Below are 21231 nucleotides of genomic sequence, written 5' to 3' on the forward strand. Positions count from 1 at the left end.
AACGCACATGTGTGCACTAATTTTCGGAACACCTCTGCTTTTCTTTCATCGATAAAGATGCATGTGTTATTGTGTATTTGCATAATCAAGGCAAGGTGATCTACGATAGTCTGATAGATGTTGAGGCTGGCTGTGCGCTGTGTAGCATTACGGAGAGGACCAGTTGTCACGATGTCTTCAGCAACATATTACGATATATCAGGTGAACTTTCAGCGATCGGTCATTATCGAATTTTCTCCGTCGTACTTTAAAACTTATCACTTGAAGACTTCGTCAACGCAGTGTACAGATGCAAATCAAAATTCATTAGCTAAGCTGATTTATTTCCAATTTTTAACACATCAGTGTAATGTTTCATGTTTTTTCAATGTGCAAAATATGGGAAACAAATAAGGAAATGGTGTGCATGTACGTTATTTGCATGGATTTATATATATACTGACCTACGTATAATTTCATTTTATTTATATAACCAATTAAACGCGACAAGATAGTACATTAATGTAAACATATAATACATTCAACGTTGTATAAACAATATCGAGCAATGCAATTGTGGTAGTGGGTTGTCCTAAACATAAACAAGTCCACTTAAGGGTTCTTCATTTATTCAGATGATAAGGGGATTCGAGGATTAAACCCTGTAATATAATTGATATATATCAGCATAAAAATGATAAATGTTTACAATAAGTTTTAGCATAAAAATATACAATAATATTCAAATACAGATTCATGAAATACATTAATGCATCATAATTTCAGGGTCAAGAAGAGTTACTGCCCTTGAACACAATTTACAAAAATATAGAAATATGCTCTATATCATTATCAATATCAATTTTTAATTAAATAAAAACATAAACTTTCAATGTAGCCCCTTTGTAAATTACATTATATCAAGATACATAAAATAAATATAAAAATATATTTTTGCAACGGTCACCTGTTTATGGAACAAGGTTTTACAATCACATAGATGTTTACCAAAATATTTCATAACAAATCCAAATGTTGTAAAATTTGAAAAACTGTTTAATATCACAAACATAAACCAACTTACCAATATTTGTAAACTATTAGATACTATATTTGAGAGAGTTAGCTCTCTTGGTTAAATTATATCTGTTATCCCTTCATCATGCATGTACCATTGATTTTCATTTATTATATATATTGTAGTTTGTACATACTGTACATATGTTTTTTCTCTTCACTGTAAATTCAGTTATGAGAATAAAGTTCATTGTCATTGTCATTGTCATATGCTTAGCTGCTGAATGTAACTCTGACAATGGTACTCTCTAACTACAAGTATTAAACATGGTAACAATAACTAACCTTTCACATATATTAGAAATGAGATACTATAGCTTAGATATCAATAAGTTCTATGAATTACTGGGATACTTTGTAAAATACATTCTTTCATAAATAAGGTAATTATAACTTAAAAAAGTAGAATTAGCCAAATGTACCAATTAATTAACAGAAAATATCATTATTATCTATTAAATTATTTATTAAAGTTCAAGAATACGAAAAATAGAACACTTACTTTAACTGACTGCTTTTAAAATGTTGATTAAATAAATAAATAGGTTAAAGTATCTCTTAAAGAAAACAGGTCTTTCTGCTAAGAATCCTAGCCTTGGTCTGTCACAAAGGCTACTCAGAGTGGGAAAAATTATAAAAACATACTATTGGCTATAGTAAACCACCTGATCCTGTCCACATGTATGAAAGTGACCATACAGGTGATATGACTTTAGGCTATAAAATATCAGAAGCCACTAGAATAGGTAATTAAATAATGATTACTTGATAGGTGCATAAAAGACAGGGAGTTGAAAGGACAGAAGTCTGTTTCTAAATATGTACATGTAAAATATGGAATGTAGGATGATGATGCTGTTAATGATGAAATATGAATAATATACATGAATGTTATTATCATAAAATTCACCCTATTACACACAGGGTTGGAAATAATAGCCCGCCCGACCGCCCGAGGCGGCCTGTTTTTAAGGCAGGCGGGGGCAAAACTTTAAAAGACAGCCCGGCGGTCGGGCTATTTTTTAATATCCAGTTTCTATTTTTAAACCGACAGTTAATTACCTACAGACGCCGTCAGGTTGTTAGGTATCGTTGAGAATTAGGTAAAATCTAGAAATTGTAATCTATTCGCGCATTGGTCTGAATGATTGTTATAGCCAACCAGCGTTCGCAATACAAGTTTGTTCGGCAATATTACAAAGTGAAGCAACTTGTTAGATGATGCGCAAGTTTCTGAGGTTGTCACTCCCAAAAAGCGTTACTTGATTGACGCAGGATGTGTATATACGAGAAAAAAAACCAGTGTACGACAAAAACAAAACACGCCGACCAATAGTTCCGGGATGGAAAGTAGAATTTGAATGGCTGACAAGTGGCGAAACACATGGGAAGCTGTATTGTAAACCATGTCGGGGTGACCACTATTAATTTTACTATTTATTCTTACCAAAATTACGCAAATTTAGATGTGGGTGATTGATTTTAAACAAACTTCTTTGGAAACCCCTCGTTACAACTTTTAAAACAAAAACAATTTAGTAACAAACACAGAGCCATCCACAAACTGACAAAGGCATGAAAGTTTGTTTACAACAAAACTACACATGTTTTAAATTAAAGTACGAGCATTTCCATCCCCTGTCGAAACAGTGGGCATAAAAAATCAAGTGACCTCGTATTTTTACAAAAGTGGGAAACTCATTTTACATGTTGTTTTTCATCACATAAAAAAATACAGCCCCGGTCATCGGCGGAAAATCCCTTAAACAAAAACTGTTGTTTTTTTATTACCTTTCAATGTTTTAGATCTATTTATTGTCGAAATTGTTGTGAAAGTTCATGATAATGACATTGTTAGCTGCCTACCAAAAAAAAGTTTGTAACTATAAACAAGTAGATGAATAGTTTTATTTTGTGCGCATGTAAACCTTAATAATAAGCATTCTTTGAGTTATGCTTAGATGTAGTTTCAAATACTGTGTAAAAGGTGACGATTTACATATTACGCTTTGTGTGTAGTTCATTCATAAAAGTGAACGTTTTTATCAGGGCTGGCAGATTTTCGGCAGGGCTGGTAACTTTTAAAAGTAGCCAGCCCTGTGGCTGGCTGCTATTTTTAGTGAATTTCCAACCCTGTTACACAATGAATAACATTGAACAATGAAACATAACAAAGAATTATGTCCTTGCCCTGTGAGGGGATATTTTAACACACAACAAGCTAGGCCTTTATTCATGGATAAAAATCCAAGGGCCTGTTTTACGAAAGTTCATAGTCATAGATATGGTTATATTTAAGGAATGAAATCAATAATTTTTACATTTACGTTTTAAAAAAGCATAAATTTTTCTGTTACTTGTTATGAAGGTAGCTATCAGTGCAGAAAAATTTTACATATCCCACTAATGCAAGTTGTGTATTAATTTCTCTGCAGTGCTGCTAACTTCATATTCTGCACGAATCCCCAAAGAAAGCATTTTATTGTTTAAGTAAATCCAAAGTTACAGTGTTTGGCCATATTTTACAAGGATTATGGGCTGCGTTCAAGATCGTAGGGCTACGTAGTTGAACGGTAGGGTAGCCTAGCCGCTACGTAAATATTTGTAGCCTTAATATTTTATCCTAAGCATCAAATTCAAGATGGCCACCTTAGTTACCACTTTGTAACAAACATGAAATCTATTTACTTAGTGATATTTTGTTCATTCCTTAAGTTAATATGAATTTTAACATGCATATTTCCGCTTGAAATAAACAAATTTTGTCGATGTAAGTAGTCTATAGTTACATATTTCCAACTTCAAATCTGAGACCTAGTGGCTAACCTAGCAGTCCGTTCAATAGACCTAGATATCTACAACCTAGCGGCTAAGTTAGCTGCTACAATTTTGAACACAGCCCAGGTTTTGCACACTAATACAGTTTTCATGTCTACATCCACCAAGGGGCTTCCCTATTTCAAGTCATAGTTTTGTCTTAACCCTTTAACTACCAGAGATTTAAGAATATTTATTAAAAACTGACAAATTTTCGAGTCAAAATTTTGATATTTTCTAGCAACTTTTAAATATTAATATAACATATAGATATTCTGAAAGGTAAAATGTTAGTTGTAACAGTATCAAATTATGCAAAGTTACACGACATCTCTGTTGCCATAGCATCTAAATACGTGCTTAAATAGAAACGAAGATTATTTTTCTCACTTTTGTCCATATAATATATACAAATTGCAAATAACTTTAACAAAGTAGGAAATTATACCCTGTTTACACGAGTTAGTTTAAATTTTTTCCAAGACATCCTCAATCTGGTACATATGTAATACATACTTTGATTCCAACACCATCCCCAACCCCCGAAAAAAAAAGATTTGGGAGGTACTTGTGAATGAACTGGTCCATCTGTTTGTCTGTGCAAATCGTGTCAGGCCAATATCTTTCTTCTCGAGAATCACTGGAAGTTCATACTTCACACAAAGATTGTTATGACCAAAATATGTAACATGACCTTGACTCAAAGTCATTTGGTCAAGTTCAAGGTCACTTACAAAATAAGTTCATTATTTGTGTCAGGTGCATATCTTTACTATATAGAATCACTGGAAGTTGTTACTTATCACAAAGATTGCTTATGACCACAAAATGTGACATGACCTTGACCTAATGTCATTTAATAGAGTTCAAGGTCACTGACAGAAAAAAGTTCTTTGTGTCTTGTCTTTATCCTTTTTAGAACAAACTGTAGCAGTTTTATCTTACGACTTTTATAATGTGTTTTGCAGGGGTGATATGTTATTCCTGAGCTTGTTTATAGTGCATTTAGTTTCGGTTTAATTTTGAATGAAAAACAACAATCTGCTTGAAATTTAAAAATTTTGTAATCAGTAATCATGGTTAATGAATAAGCGATAGAGTACAAATTTCAATGTTTAATTTTTAGAAAAATAAATGTTGCACAGTGACAGTCATAAAGACATCATCATTGACAAGCATGTAAATTGCATATGTTCTTGCGTCAACAAATTTACATAATTTTTATTTATATTATAATTATTACACTAATGCACAAACTGTTTCTGTCTAAAGATTTTACTTTCATTTTTAAAAACAAGTACTACTGTATACAGGGAAATATTTCCCATTTTCCCCCCTTTTGCCCTTGTCATCAGCGGGCAAATTTAAAACTGGGCGAATTCCAATATTTGAAATTATATCTCTTTGAACACAACTTTGTCTGGGCTGTTTGCAAGTGAAGATTGCCGAAAATAACATGGGGCAAAAATAACCCAGTATAAATAAATGGTTTCTATTCTACTTTCAAAAAATACAAACCGTTTTGTTATAGACCAGTTATTAACAAAACGCAAGCATTTTGTTATCAGTAATTACCAAAAGTTGTCAAAAGGCGTCTATGGGTGTAAAATGGATAGGCTATGTGATAATTATAAAACTGTTCATCATCAATATTAACTTCTACCTGGGGGGCTTTAAGATGCAAGAAATAAAATATTAACATATCATTTCATAAATATTGACTTTGAAATATTCATTGTGCTACAACAAATGCGTTTTTTTACAACAGATATGAGAAAACCTTACAGAGCCAGTGATGATGTATTTGATGTTGGCAACCTGGTATCTACAAACCCTATACAACAGTTTGAAGCCTGGTTCAATGAAGCAAGGGCTGTTCCAAATATTGGGGAGGCCAATGCCATGGCCTTGGCAACCGCCTCAAAGTAAGTTGGCTGCATCAAATGATAGTTTGTCTCAAATTGAGACCAGATATTATTGGATATTATATGAATCTCTTGACATGGCTTTCCTTAATGAAACTTCCTAACATCTTCTGGAAATTACCCACTCCTCTCCCCTTCCATTTGTCCCCAGTCTGTTACATTTTCCGGTACATTTGACACCACACTGATGTAGACAACTTTGACGTTTTATCACAGATCGGGGTTTCCCTCTGTGCGGATGGTGCTGATGAAGGGGTTCAGTGAAAAAGGATTTACCTTCTTCACAAACTACGAGAGCCGTAAAGCAGCTGAATTGGTATGTCTGAAAAATATGTTACTTATTGTTTTTAGCTCACCTGAGCTGAAAGCTCAAGTGAGCTTTTCTAATCAAAATTTGTCCGTTGTCTGTCGTCGTTGGCATTGGCAGCATTGTCGTTGTTGTAACCTTTTCACATTTTCATCTTCTCCAGAACCACTGGGCAGAGAGCATCACTGAGTGAAGGTGATTCAAGTTTGTTCAAATGAAGGCCCACACCCTCTTTAAAAGGGAGATAATTTAGAATTATTGAAAATTTGTTGGTATTTTTCAAAAATCTTCATCACAAAAACTATGAGTCCAGAAAAGCTATAACTTGTATGGAAGCATCCTCGGAAAGGTTTAGATTCAAGTTTGCTCAAATCATGGTCCCCGGGGGTAGGGTGGGGCCACAATGGGGGAATGGATTTTTACTTAAAGGCCGAACATTTTTACTGGATGGTAAATCTCAGGTGAGGATATTATGCTATATATTAATTTTTCTTGTATCATGTATGAAAAATTGTAAAAGAGTTTCAATAAAATGTTTCAAAAAAAAAAAAATCTCAGGTGAGGGCGGGGCTTAATTTCTAGAGGTGTGAAAGCCTCCAGGCTTGCAGTCTACCTGCGGCCGTGAACGCTGCTAATCACTGTACACAGGAAGCAAATTAATAGACAGAAAATAAATAATTAGTCAGAATTGGTCTTAGTTTGAATATGTTATTGTTCTAATATTGATTCGAAGCGATTTTATACAGAAATATTTTGCGTCGTCCGAATTTTCTCTGAGCATTGTTTTCTGACATTGTTTAGGAAGGTAATTTTAATAATTATACTGGTAATTGTATAAGAAAACCATACGATCAGTTGGAATGTGGAATGAAAAGGTAGCCATTACACGCTGACAATTAATGGAGTTCGTTTTCCATTGAGTCAGGCATGGGGGGGGGGGGGGGGGGGGATTTGAAGTTTTCCAAAATCTTCAAAATCCTAATCCATGGGGGGTGGGGGGTTAGCTGGCATAACTTCAATTTCACTCCTCATTTTTATATGTAAATTTTAAAATATTTGTTGCTGCGAGAAAAAGGCCCCCCTTGATGCTACGTGCCTGGGAGTGACGTTTTCGTGCAACAAGTTCCAGTTGAGTTTATTACCAGTAAATTCAGCTTTAGTAGTTCAGAAGAGTGTATGTGCTTTGGAGCTGCTCATGCATCTTCGTAGAATTTATCAGATCACATGCATTCAACATGATTGAAATATAAATTGCGTATTTTCAATTACTGAATAATTATTTTTCATAAACAATACTGGTAATGTTAAAAATTCAATTTTTAATCCCCCTTTTAATACATGACGGAAGATATCAAAGATAACATTGTTAATTGCTAGTAAATAGAAATCTGCGGACCTGGCAAGATCACGCTCGGACGATCACGTCAATCAAACTGGGTGCTATTGTTTCAAACTTGATTGACAAGCGGCATCTTTTTGAAGTTTGTACAGGTAAAAAAGGGGGCGTTTGTAAAATGTTCGGCCTTTAAGAATGTATAACGAAAATCTTTAAAAATCTTCTATTCAAAAACTATTTGGCCAGAAAAGCTTAAACTTGTGTGGAGGCATCTTCAGGTAGTGTAGATTCAAATTTGTTCAAATCAAGGTCCCCGGGGCGGAGCCACAATGGGGGAATGGATTTTACATTTTACATATGTGGATAAAAATTAGTAGATTTTAAATGTTTTTCAGCAAGATCTACTGTACTAAGTTGTCAAGATATTTTGATTTTGATACTGTGGTATTAATTTGATCAGAGTTAAGGCAATTGTTGCTCAGGTTAGCGATGTTAGCGATGTGGCGCATCGCTAACAGCGATGTAGCCTCATTGCTGTCAGCTCATTTCTCTCGGCTTATATACAAGCGGCTTCATAGAACTCAAGTATCAATGCGCCAAAAAATATATAGTGCCGTTCTGATTGTTACGTATTTTCAACCAGGAACATATATTCAGTATTCGTTTTAAAACAGGGGTCGACACTAACTTTTTTATGCATTAGTCCTTAAAACAGGGGTCGACACTAACTTTTTTATGCATTAGTCCTGCCGGACTAGTGTCTGTTAACTTTAACTAGTCCGCAGGCAATTTTATTAGTCCGTCAAAAATAAATGAAATGCATTACCGTATTTTGTCTAATAAAAAACACTGTTTTTGTTAATATTAGAATTTGTAAGAAAGGGTGGGTATCATACATCACAAGGAATTTTTTGATGTTTTTTTCTTACAGGTTAATCACTGGCTTAGTTGTATTGTACTATTCAGTATATAGCAAGAAGCTGCGTATTCACTATCTCAGTGTACATGGTAGAAGCCGCCATTACAGATGTTAAAAATAGATCTGTGCAATAGATCAGGGCGTTGAGCTACCATGTTCTTTTTGTTATTTAAGTTCTTTAAAAATCAGGTATAAATAATAAGCAATTTAAGACAAATGATTTAAACACAATTCATTTAAATTAAACAACAAGAAATTTCCTTTCACCTTTCAGTTTATTTTTTTTTAAACACCTAAGCGTCTCTATCGAAGCCAGGGTTGTTGTTAACATGTGTGCTCGTTACCTACCCTTAGGGCAAAAAAATTATCAAATCACCCATAACATCCTGCATACCTCTGTTGTTTTCACTCGGTTACTCTATAATCACCAAAATGTATCATATATCAATTTACTGCAAAAATAAACTCAGCGTTTTCCAGGAAGTTGTCGACAATATTGCCGTGGCTTTGCAACATCGATAATTTACACATTTTTTTAAGCAGATTTTTTTATTAGTCCAACCGGACTGATTAGACAGAAATTTTGTTAGTCCGACTCAAAATCAATTAGTCTGTGACTAACAGACTAAGGTTAATGTCGAACCCTGTTAAAAATGTCAACAAATCATTACAACAGATATCTCCTTTACACATTGAAAAAACATCAACATCAATGATGAACAAAAGAAAGATTAATACGCAGATGAGATGTACGTACGATAGGGACAGAGGACCAGTCAACCGATGAGATAATTTGCATAACAACAGTTCGTACTTCAATTTAAAAGCGGCGACGTTAATTGTTCGAATATCGGAGGTAAAAAAATGAAATAATTTCGTATATAAAATATTTATATTAAAATGAGAGTAAGTTGCTGTCTTCCTATAGCTAGGAACAGATTTCGTATTTTATCACTTGATAAAACGAAGAAGACGATGTCCAAGTGAATGAGGAAAAGCGCGCCACCTTCCCCATGTGTAGAATGGCGATATCTAACAACTTGTAGTGATGTTTTTAGCTACCATCAATGCGATGTGCCGCTCAGGCCTTCAGGCCTTCAGGCCTTTGATTTATTTTTTTTATCACTATAATTTAGTCGCAATAACCACTGTATTTGTTGGTATCAGTTTTTTTGATTGGGTGAAAATCAGTTTTATGCAAGGATACATAAGTCTGTGGCCAATGATCCTATAGATCTATTCAATTTTTTATTAGCTCATCTAAGCTGAGAGCTAAAGTGAGCTATTCTGATCACATTTTGTCTGTCGTCGGTCTGTCTGTCCTTCCGTTCGTCTGTCCGTGAACTTTCACATTTTCAACATCTTCTCCAGAGTCGCTGGACCAATCTCAACCAAATTTGGCACAATGCACCCATAGGCAAAGGGGTTTTAAAGTTGTGAAAGTTAGAGAGCACACACTCTTTTACAAAGGGAGATTATTAGGTATTATTAAAAAAAAAATTAAAAATTTGAGAAATCTTTAAAAATCTTCTTCTCAAGAACCATTTGGCTAGGAAAGCTAAAACTTCTGTGGAAGTATCCTCGGGTAGTGTAGATTCAAAGTTGTGAAAATCATGACCCTCGGGTAGGCCTGCTTACTTGACTGAATTGGCAAAGAAAAGACTGAGAAGAGAACGAAGCCGAGCCAATTCGGTAACGAGAATATATTTGGGGGACCAATATTTTCGTTGGATGGCAAAGAAACGAGAACTTGATGAGACACATTAAGGACTGTATAAGATTCTCCTGGACAGGTTTGTTGATAGAAATATATTGCTTTTCTTCTTAAATTCTCCCCGGTAATTATTGTTGAAAGTTTTTAAAGCAATATGAGCTGCATTTTTCATGTTGATTTTTTTTTTTACTAAAATGTTCTTTTCTACTTAAATGAAAAAAATATCATGGTTTTTAAATTTCTGTTTGCCATATTTTTGTGGAAAAGGCCGTTAAGAAGCCTTATTCGGAGCAAAATTGAATTATTGTCGTCCTGTACAAAAATTGATTTGATATATATTCCTTAGAAGAGAAATATTTCCTTTGACAAAAATTAATGTTTTTTTCAAACCTTATTTATCATAAAAGTTTAAGTTATATGCAGACTTATCATACTAGCAGGTTTTTGCAGCAAAATAAGATTCTAAAAAATACAGCTCATATTGCTTTAAAATAACCAGAATTATAATTTTGTAAGTATTTATTCTGCGTTTTCTATTTTCAATTTTATTATAGGAGTTGCTACAAACGTAATTCAATGTGTATAACTGAGGCCCCTTGAGGAGTTATTTGACATAATTTTGTCAGTTCATGTTAAATTGAGCTAAATAGTTTATCATTGTTTAAATTGTCTTAGGTTGTCAGCAGATAGTGAAAGTGAGTCAGCTGAATGGGCATGTGCACCAGATTTTAAAGTCCCCACACCATCAAGACAGATGGAAATGCCTTTTCACCTTTCCCTGCCTTCAGTTGATGTGTCTGAAATTTCCTCTGCATTTAGGTAAAACATTCAAATTTCAAAATATGATGTTTATCAAGTATACAAGTTTACATTTAACTGAAATAATTTTCTGCATCAGTGCTCCAAGTTGCGACTAAAATGGTTGACTTTTAGTTTAAATTGAAAAAAAACACCCACAATTTGTTTCTTATATTTCTATACATGTATTTCAGTGAAAACACAGACACAGATATCTCCCAGAAAAAAAACCCAGAACAGAATTTTGTTACCTGCTGTGACAGAGGAATTGTAGCAGTGATATTGACTCTGATGATGACTATGAACCAAGTTTCAATGTGACCTTGAAGTAAGGCTTTTATTTCTTTTTATTGGGATAATTATTATAAGTTATGATGGCCTCTTTATCAATGTACCTTAATATTAAGTACCAACATTTTTAATCTTTTGACCTTTGAGTTTGACTGGAGTTGCCATACAGGGGCATCCATGTTTCACAAATGCGGCTTGTTGTTCCTGTTTTCATTTTAACAACAATAAGTTATTATATTTACAGACCAAACTACATGGACAACTTAAAAGAAGTCACTTTGGAAGAACAAGAGTTTGGAGAGGAGGAATGTGAGATAGAAGTGGAAAATGAATCTGAGGAAATGAAAGAGGATACAGGTCCAGGGGTCATAAAGCTCACCATCACTGAAGACATCAAAATATTAACAGAAGACTTTACTTGTTTAGTGTATAGGAGGTTTTTACTGAAGTTGGCGAGCACCAATGTCAACAAGATCTGCAGCATAGAAGAATTTAATTCTGCAATCACCATCTGTACAGAAAATATTAGATCAGCACTGTATATTTATTGGGTACCTAAATCTTATTACTTTTTTTATTTAAAAAATCAGCAACTTGACAATGAATAGAGCCACAATAGTTAATGTAATAGGGTTCATTTATGATAATTTTTTTTTTTTTAGGAATGTGAGTGAAAACATGAAGTCTACAGATGGTGTTCACAACCAGTATTAAATAGACATCTTAATGGTGGAGACTTGCAAATTGCATCTGCTCTGCTGTGCTCAAGCAATAATTTCTCCAAAATGGCTCTTTATGCAAAATTCCTCAGATTATATTTTCCAGGCAAGGTCAAATTTTCCAACATTCAAAGAACATACCTGGTACCAACAATTAATCCTTTCTGGATGGAGAGCCAACGCCAAGTTGTAGAAAGTATAAGCGGACGGAGTGTTGATGCATTAGGTATGTGCTATATAACTGAACTCGTATTTTGCCAAGTGGTCAGTTGTATGTTAGAAAATTTTATCATACTTTTATTTAATTTTTCTTACGTAAGATAAATTTAATTGATGTGATTAATTCCCTAGGAATTGCTGTGAATGGACTAATCCCCATTGTTTTGTGCATATTAAGTCAAGTGAACCAGTTCATACTTCAAGATTTATATTGGTTTCATATAATAGTTAAAATATATACCACTGAAGGAGTTAGCAAAGTTTCAGTTCCCCTTGACAACTATCAGTTACCTCAGCTTCACCTGAGAAAGAAGTCCTGAGATCTTGGAATCTTCCCTACTTTTTCAATGATAAAACTGTAACTGTGTGTTACAAAATTCAATATTAGATTACAATTTTCTGATATCAGGGGATGGTCGCAATGACACCAAGTACTGTACTTGCACAATGATGGATGATCAATCCAAGAAGATAATTAGCCTCATAACCATGGACAAAAGGGAAACGGGCAAGAAAAGTTGTAACATGGAAAAGGCCTGCTTTATGAAATCCATGAATGACCTGCTAGAGAACCATGTAAACATTGAGGAAGTAGTTACAGATGCTCACATACAGATAGGAGCAGAAATGAGTAAGAAGAATTATTATGTTGAATATGATAGAGTATATATATCAAGAAATTATTTTTTTTGTTAGCTCACAGGGGTTTTCTTACTGTTTTTAAACTGGGTCCAGGGTCCGTAGAATTGGGAAAATTGACTCGTAAACTGTTCAAATTGGGAAAATTACAAAAATGTACTACCGGTAGTTTCATTTGAGGACCAACCTTTGGTAAAATTTTATACTTTATTACTTCCCCCCCTCAGAAATTAGTGAGAAGGTTGTAAGCCACAATTTTTTTTATGATGCAACAATGATGTATAATGATTTTAAACCAAGTTTTTAAATAATAAGTGTTACTGAAATAAAATTGAAGCAAACACAGATTTAAAAAAATACTTTTTTTCAAAATTTGTTAAAGTTTTCCAATTTGTAAAAGTTAATTGAATTCATGCATTTCTACTTTTATAGATTAAAAAGGTTCTTAATTATGTAAGCCAATTGACAAACATGCCAATTTTTTTTTTGCATAATGGCAATTACATTTGCATTTTGGGGTATTAGTCCTACCCTTTGACCCAATTACAACCATTATACATAGAGACTGTTTAATTTTGAAGAAAACTGTAGGCTTACGATTGTATGGTAGTTTTAGCATTTAATTGACACATATATTAACTAATTATAAATTACCAATCATAAAAATCATCACTTTAAAAGCAATTAACATCGGTTGCAATCAATGCACAGTATGAGGAAATTCTGGTGAAGTTATGGTAAGCGAATGTGTCATTGAAGTCGCCCCCTAGTTGGTTCATTTTTTATGCTCAGTAATAAACAGAAGTGAAGAAAAAAAAGCTGTTGAAGTTGCATTTTAAATACCAGCAGAACATGTTTTGATATTTTAATAGAATTATTAACACTTGATTGGGAAAAATAGATCTTGATTTGGGAAAATATTGGCAATTTTTTTTATTGGGAATGGGTCCGGTAAACAGACCCAAAACTAAGCAAGGAAAACCCCTGGCTCGCCTGAGCCACAGACTCAAGTTAGCTTTTCTGATTGAATGGTATTTTAGTTCTTCACAAGAACATATGGGATTACCTATTTCTATAAAACATGGCAAAAGCATTTGAAATGAAGATTTGAAAGGTGGCCCATGGGCCTTATGTAATTTCGTCATTTATATATACATGTATTTAAGTTGTTTATAAATTTTATGACTTAATATAATTTCAGAGAACATCTTTCCAAACATTAAACATTCACATGATGTTTGGCATGCTGCAAAAAACCTTGGAAAGAAACTAATTAAAGCAGGTCAATCAAAAGAATGTAGAGCATTGCTTGATTAGAATACAGATATAATAAACCACTTCTGGTTTACCTGTTGCTCCGCTACAGGCTTGGATAATTTTATGGTAACACTCTTTTTCATGTGACTCTTATAAATGAAAATAATACAGTCAAACCTTTATATTTCACACAAGATGAAACTGGTGAAAAACTTTGAGATATCCAAGTAATTGAGATATCAAGGATAAAATCTTTAAAGTATAAGTGGTTGGGAACTACAAATCACTTTGACATAATTTTTCCATTGAATTAGAGTTATCAGTGAACGAGATATGAAAGTCCAACTGTATTGTATTGACTCTATTTTGAATTTGATAGATATTCATAGGGGTATCATTGATTTCTTTTTAGGAAATATGATGTGGTATTGTTCACCATGTTGTTAATGGACATACATTGGATATTTTCTATAGCAGCAACTTCTTTGGTGCTTGTCAGTGTAAGCATGGACCACTGCAAGGGGACCACAAGGAATGGATGAAAAAAGGCAGTCCTCCACACAAAGCCTTGGTCCAAATTGTTTACAGCAAACGATTCTAAAAAGCTATTCCATACTACCTTAATTTCAGGTGTGTAATGTCATGTGTTCAGAAAGTGGTGTTTTCTGTATTTTAATACCATGTGAAGATGAAATATTTCATCCATGTTATGTTAAAATTACTGTTTTACAGAAGCACTGCAGAGCTGGAGAACTTTAAAAATCTTATCTTAATGTAAAGTGGAAAGAGATTTGCCTATTCTCCACCTGTATACCATGCTCGAAATCAATTGGCAGCCCTTGATTACAATGCCAATGTTGACAGAGAAGTGAAAAGAAAATTGGATGGAACAGTTCAGTCAATTTTGATATAAAAATCTGCTTCAGTCAGAGATAATAAAATATTGTTTTAAAATATTTCAACAATTATTTCCTTAAAGTAGTCTTACTTCATACACTACATGTACATCCAATTTGCCCTCAGATGCAAAATTTTATTTGATTTTGAATTCACAAGGTCATATGGCTATGGGACAAACTATTCTCCAAGATTTAAAATATTGTCCTGTCAATATCTTGTGATCATTGCTTGACTTTGCTCACTAACGGTCCTTACGCAGTGAATTACTATTTTGAACATTGAGCCAACTCATTAACTTGTAATCCATTTAACGTGTACCTGTACTATATCTATTGATGTAATATCAAATTTTAAAATTGTTTTGTTGATTAGGCAACATAGGACATTTAATAAGAAAAGTGGTCGATGGAGTGTTTCTCCCGTCAAGGTAGACAAAAGCTACAACCATATCCATATTCTACAAGAAAGAATTGCAGAGGCCAGGCTTAATGACCAGCAGGGTATGAGCTGTACTTTTGGATGCAGATGATCCAAGACGTCTTGGTAGGACCATTACTCCAACTGACCCAAGACCAACAGCTGAACTTCAGCAAGAGAAAATATCTCGCTTTCAGACCAAAACTTGATATTGTCAGGATTGTATTAATTTTTTGGTACATTATGATATGACATTGTATCATGATATTGTTATGAATAGTATATATTGTATATTATGATACAATATTGTATAATATGATATTGTAGAATACATTATTGTATCACATGCTATTGTAATATATCATATCGAATCATATGATATGATATTGTATAATATAATTATGATATTGTATAATATGATATACAGTTAAATATCGATATCTCGAAGTTCGGGGGACCACGGAAAAACTTCGAGATATCCGGGTGTTCTTCGACTCCATTAGCGTTTTTGTTTTTGTCCTGACATGTTAACACAGGAAGTCCTTATATGCACTATAATTTGAGAACTGGTATGAACGGAAAAAAAAAGACGGAATATTGAAACGATGTTTTATTTATAGACATTTATAGACATTGCACATATACACTTAAAAAAGAATTTATATGAAACGTTACAATTATTTTAAATAACAGTTAATCAAACATACAAGCATAATGTACATGTATAAAACTTTTCAGACAGGGTGTTGGGGGGGATCTCGTTTTTCTTGGCGATGACAACTTTTCTTTCTATACCTCTTTCGACATCGGCAATGGCTTGAAACTTTGTTTCAATGGTGTGGGTCTTTACCTTACGCTTCAGCCCGGGAGTGGGGAGCTTGTCTTTGCTGTGTTGAGACATGTTGTTGAATGATGTACAGAATTCTGTACCATCTTTTACAGCCAAAGACAAATGTGTTAATTGTTTAATTGTTTGATTTTTGTTCACATTAGAAATAAAATTTGTTATATTTAAATCAGCGCGTTGGTAATTTATCATGATTTAGTGTGTGTTATTAAATATATTTTTGGTATATTATTCATTAAGTAGAAGTTCACTTTGATCATGCATCGATATCGATTATACGATAATTTACGCTGCGCTATTTGGTAATTGAGTGACCGTGAACTTGTTTGCTTTATAAGTAGCGTGCATCATTATTCATATTATCGGTAATGTTAGGGGTGCTTACTTTTGGGAGCTGTGAACTTGTTTGTTTTATCAATCACCGGAGTATATACCCAAGCTGTTATAACAATTACCGTGTCATCGATAGCTGCACTGGCTAAGCGTGGAGTTAATAGACTATCAGTCTTGAGAAAAGGTGTGAATTGCCGCGGGCGAGAACAACGAGGACACGACATGCGGGGTGCGATTAGCAGACCGGAAAATTGACTTCACTTCGAGATAACCCAGGTAAAATTTGTTATTGGGACCGTAAACATACTTCGACATAAGCGGGGTATTCGAGATAACCGTATTCGAGATATCAGTAGTTTTTTAAATCATATATATATAGGGAAAAAGGCCGGGACCGGCGGCCGACTTCGACATAACCGGGGTATTCGAGATATCCCATGTTCGAGATACCGATATTTACCTGTACTATTATATTATATAAAATAGTATTATATCACATGAAATTGTATCAATATGATATTGTAATATTTGATTATGTATCATATAATATGATATTGTACATTGTTTATTTTCAGTAGTATATTCTTACTATATAACTCTATGTAGAAGAATAGTCAATAATTGTTATATTATCTCATCCGAAAAATATTGAATGGTCAATAGTTTTTTAATATTGAACAGCTAGGAGTAATATTTAAAGAATATTCCCTCTATTTCCAACAACCGCTTTTTTGGTTTTGTTGGTTCGCAAACAGTGACGTAAATAAATCTTCGAGACTCCACAACAAGGTGACTTCATAATAGGCAATCTTTCAAGGCAAGTAAACAAAGGACTTTATATATGATGTTGACGTGTCAAAATAGTATCCATGAGTATCCAAGATTATTGACTATGATTTTCATATCATATGATAAAGGTGGTCTCAAAATGATGATGCCTCGTTTGTGTGAGCTTTTTAATCTGTGATAAATTAAGTCATGCCAGGTTGTGTACATTTTAAAATATTTGTTATTCTTCAGCATGTATTTATAGTTTCTTTTGATTGGTACATGATTTGATGACAAACTTATAATACAGTATGACATGCTTTTTACTTTACTACAATTGTTGTTTTTCATTGAAATAACCGATAACAGGAAATGCTGATAAATGATTGTAAACTATTATTTTTTTTAAAAGTACATTTTGAAGATCTTTTGAACTGAATAACACCCCCTTTGCCCCACCTTCAAAATTAAAAGTATTCTTTTGATTAATATTTTGCAAAAAACTCAATTTTAACCTTAAAAAAATTAAATAAACTGCAACAATTATTTCATTCACATTTTTCCAAATTAAACATCTTTAAAATGATAACACAAATGTTTAATATAAATACATGGACATCTTTTTTAATCAAATTCCCATGTTCCATTTTTATATGTTTCTGTACATTTATAACTCCAACAGTTCATCTTTGAACCCAACATAATTGCCATATGGATCAGGAAATCTGTCTCTGATACGCCATATGCAGCAGCTTGGAATGACCCGTCAGTTGCCCGTTCCAAGTTTGCCGTGGTGTCACAAGACAAACTGGCGGTAAGCAGTGTGTCGATTGGCCCAATTTCTGTCAGTATCTTCTGGCATGGCAAGAATGTCCTGTCTGTATGGTCTTGCTAGAACAAGGACTGCCTCATTCAGAATAAGTACATCAAAATCCTGCAACAAATACAAGTGGAAAATAAACTACAAAAATTGAAAATAAAAAAATTATTAGTACATTATTATGAGTACTACATGCAGATACTCACAGGTAGATGAGACACACAGCTATCTGCATTTCTCTGACATCATAGCTTTTCCTTATCTGTATGCATGTCTCTACAAAAACCACAACTGCACAAAGGCAGTTGGGTGGTAGGATGCTGTGATGAACCTGGGCAGGGTTCTAGTATACTAAAATATACTAAGGGTTCTCATCAACAACCTTAAGCAGTGTGCTTCTCATTTCTTCTGGGGAGAGTTCATCTATTTTTTTCTGAAAGGAAGATATAACTTTATATGTAGAGGTAGTTATTAAAGTGTATATCATCTTATATGCTCAGAAGATCCAGCCAAGTCTACTTACCTTTATAACCTGCTTCCTTTCCTGTATATCGGCCATTGTTTCATCTACACTACGTCTCTTTCTAATCCTATTCCGCTTTGGGGGGTTCCTTATCTTTTGAACTTGTGTTTGGGGTCGCCCTCTTTCTCCAGATCCCCTAACCTTCCTGGGCCTTCCACGACCCCGTCTGAATTTAGGCTCTTCAATTAGGCCAACGGGATTACTGCAACCTCCCCCCTCGTTTTCAGAATCTCTATCTGAGGACTACAAAAAAAATGTATGATGTAAAAATTAGAATTTCTTGTACATGTATTTGTGTTTTATTGAAAAGGATTTCGAACGGAATACCTTCAGTTATAAATAGCACGTAACCAGATACAGTCCTACGTAATCTTTTGTAATACAACAACCACTTTCAGTAAAAATCAGCTTAAGTCAACCGTTCAAATGATGCCATTTATCGCGTAAATTCTAACAGAATTTCCGCTGAAAATGTTTTTGACATTTTGCCGGGAGATTGTTCAATTAAATGGTTTCCCTTCTAGGGCTCCAATATATACATTTGTGCTTCTTACTGTTGCATATACTTGTAAAAACTGACTGAAGAGTAAGCCATTTATAATTGATTGAGAAAGTGATGATGTGTTCCGTTTAGAGAGTCACTTTATCTCGTATTCCATCATGCTCGTAGTCGAGGTGTAGTTTTCAGTAAGTTTCTTCCACTGTCAATCAAAATCCACGTGGTACAAATAAACGATGTAATTTTACTCCGGTTTGTTCGACCCTTCAATTTCCGGAAGCTCATAATTACATTAATTAGGTATGTGGAAGGGATTTTTATGTACTTCAAATGTAACAATCATCGTTAACTTATTTCTTATTTCCTAACGACACAATGGGTAAATCTGATGTTATTTGCACATGTGTTTTCAGCTGTACTGTCTTTAGGAGTTGTGTTGAGACACATTGGGGATTCAGTTGTACAAAGGAAAACATACTTATTTATATGCAAGCATTTTCATATATTGCTTATTCTTTAAAATTGTTTAAACTTTGGCCTCTTAACGATTATTGGGCCTCACAAGGGGTTCAGAGTTTGATGTAGGTTTATATCCTGTATATAAACAATTGTTAAGGGTCTTTTTGAGATCTGCAATGCTGAATGTGATATGACTATAAAATCATCATATTAGAAAAGGAACTTGATTATAAATATAAGAATATCCAGCGGGAAATAATTTTTTTGTATAGGATCTACATGTTTTATACCACATTGTCCAGATATTTTGTATAATGACTACATGAAGCTGATTTTATCATGCCTATTGCTGCTCAGGTGAGCGATGTGGCCCATTGGTCTCTTGTTAATTTATTAAATTGAAAAATTGTCAAAGTCTAGTTAAGTATGTTGTTACTTACTTACTAAACATTAATTTACTAATGATTGAAATTGCAAGCTTTTTTTCTTCATTAAATTGATTTTAAAGTTCTGATTTTGGACCAACTTTGAAGTTGATCTGTCTCCTTTGAAAATTTAACTTCGTTTGTAATTTTTTAAATGTATTGACAATATTTAGACAAATGTAAACATGTTGCATAATAATTTATACAGTTTATATTTCTTTTCTTAGGATGAAAATCCAGTCTGTTCCTTAATGTTTTATTGGGATCCAATGAAAAGATCTGTGAGTTGGTTTTTACTAAGGGGTATTTTTAAAATAGAGAAATCATGATCATTTGTTGTTTATTATTTACCACATGCAAGTATCACAGGCACTTGAAGTATCCCCCTTCCTCCCCCCCCCCCATCTTTTATGAGAATATTAGGTAATCTGGGTCATGTAAATGATAAATGAAGTACTTTCTTGAAATACAATAGTGGCTGTAACCATTTTCTGGAGTTATAATGAAAAATGCAGTATTGTGTTTAACTTTTCATAGGCATATTAGAGGGTGTAACTGACCAAAAGATTATTTTATTACATACATTTTTCATCACTCTGATATCAACCTAAAATTCCCAGATGTTTAAGAGTTATTGAATATTGCTTGAATTATACACCAATAAGGTATTTTTCTCTGATTTATTGCTGTTAGGCCTAGTTATAATTGGAGATGTATTTACATGATTGTATTGATCCCCATAACACCATGTAATACTCCCGTTTTTCGTAGAGCTTCTCTTTCACCACAAGGAGTGATCATGTTTGTCTCTGTTATAGGTCAGGATTGAGGGAACAGTAGAAAGAGTACCAGAAGAAGAGTCATTGCACTATTTTGAACAGCGACCTCGCAAGAGTCGGTTAGGTGCCATAGTTAGCCATCAGAGTACAATATTAGAGAGTCGAGAGGTAATAAAAATGGGGTAAAACTTTTTCTCAGGATATTATTCCTTATCTCTTTTCCTTAAAGAAATACATCTGTAAGGTTTGTTCGACATGCCATTTATTTAGAAGGACAATGCTTATTCATTTTACAAAGACTGTTGAAGATAATTATTACGCTATCATCTAGTGCACCAGACTTTTGGAAGCTTGTTTTATTCTCAGTTTTCCATGAATATTCAAGGTAATCAACCAAAAATATGCAGATCTTCTTGAGGAATACAAAGATGAAGAGAAAAACATTCCCAAGCCTGATTATTGG

The 21231-nt window shown here is 33.7% G+C and overlaps 1 protein-coding gene and 1 long non-coding RNA gene across 3 annotated transcripts in view; one reads left to right on the top strand and one right to left on the bottom strand.

The window, feature by feature from the left end:
• The window catches only part of LOC105339423 (pyridoxine-5'-phosphate oxidase), a 22432-nt gene continuing 1201 nt past the window's right edge, over window positions 1-21231 (top strand). Inside the window, exons 1-7 of one of the 2 annotated variants that reach the window (XM_034449320.2) lie at window positions 1-202; window positions 5643-5799; window positions 6016-6115; window positions 17946-18077; window positions 20217-20270; window positions 20808-20936; window positions 21154-21230. In XM_034449320.2, coding sequence (XP_034305211.1) covers window positions 118-202; window positions 5643-5799; window positions 6016-6115; window positions 17946-18077; window positions 20217-20270; window positions 20808-20936; window positions 21154-21230 — 734 coding nt within the window. In that variant the 5' untranslated portion in view covers window positions 1-117. The remainder of the gene's footprint in view (window positions 203-5642; window positions 5800-6015; window positions 6116-17945; window positions 18078-20216; window positions 20271-20807; window positions 20937-21153; window position 21231) is intronic. The other variant, XM_011444966.4, reaches the window with a different exon arrangement.
• LOC117682203 (uncharacterized) overlaps window positions 17945-21231 on the bottom strand; it is a 12780-nt gene continuing 9493 nt past the window's right edge. The window contains exons 2-4 of the long non-coding RNA XR_004596660.2: window positions 18607-18849; window positions 18290-18516; window positions 17945-18197 (exon numbers count right to left, since the gene is read on the bottom strand). This is a non-coding gene — a long non-coding RNA (uncharacterized lncRNA). The remainder of the gene's footprint in view (window positions 18198-18289; window positions 18517-18606; window positions 18850-21231) is intronic.

This window comes from Magallana gigas, chromosome 4 (assembly GCF_963853765.1).
Source record: "Magallana gigas chromosome 4, xbMagGiga1.1, whole genome shotgun sequence".
Lineage (NCBI taxonomy): Eukaryota > Metazoa > Mollusca > Bivalvia > Ostreida > Ostreidae > Magallana > Magallana gigas.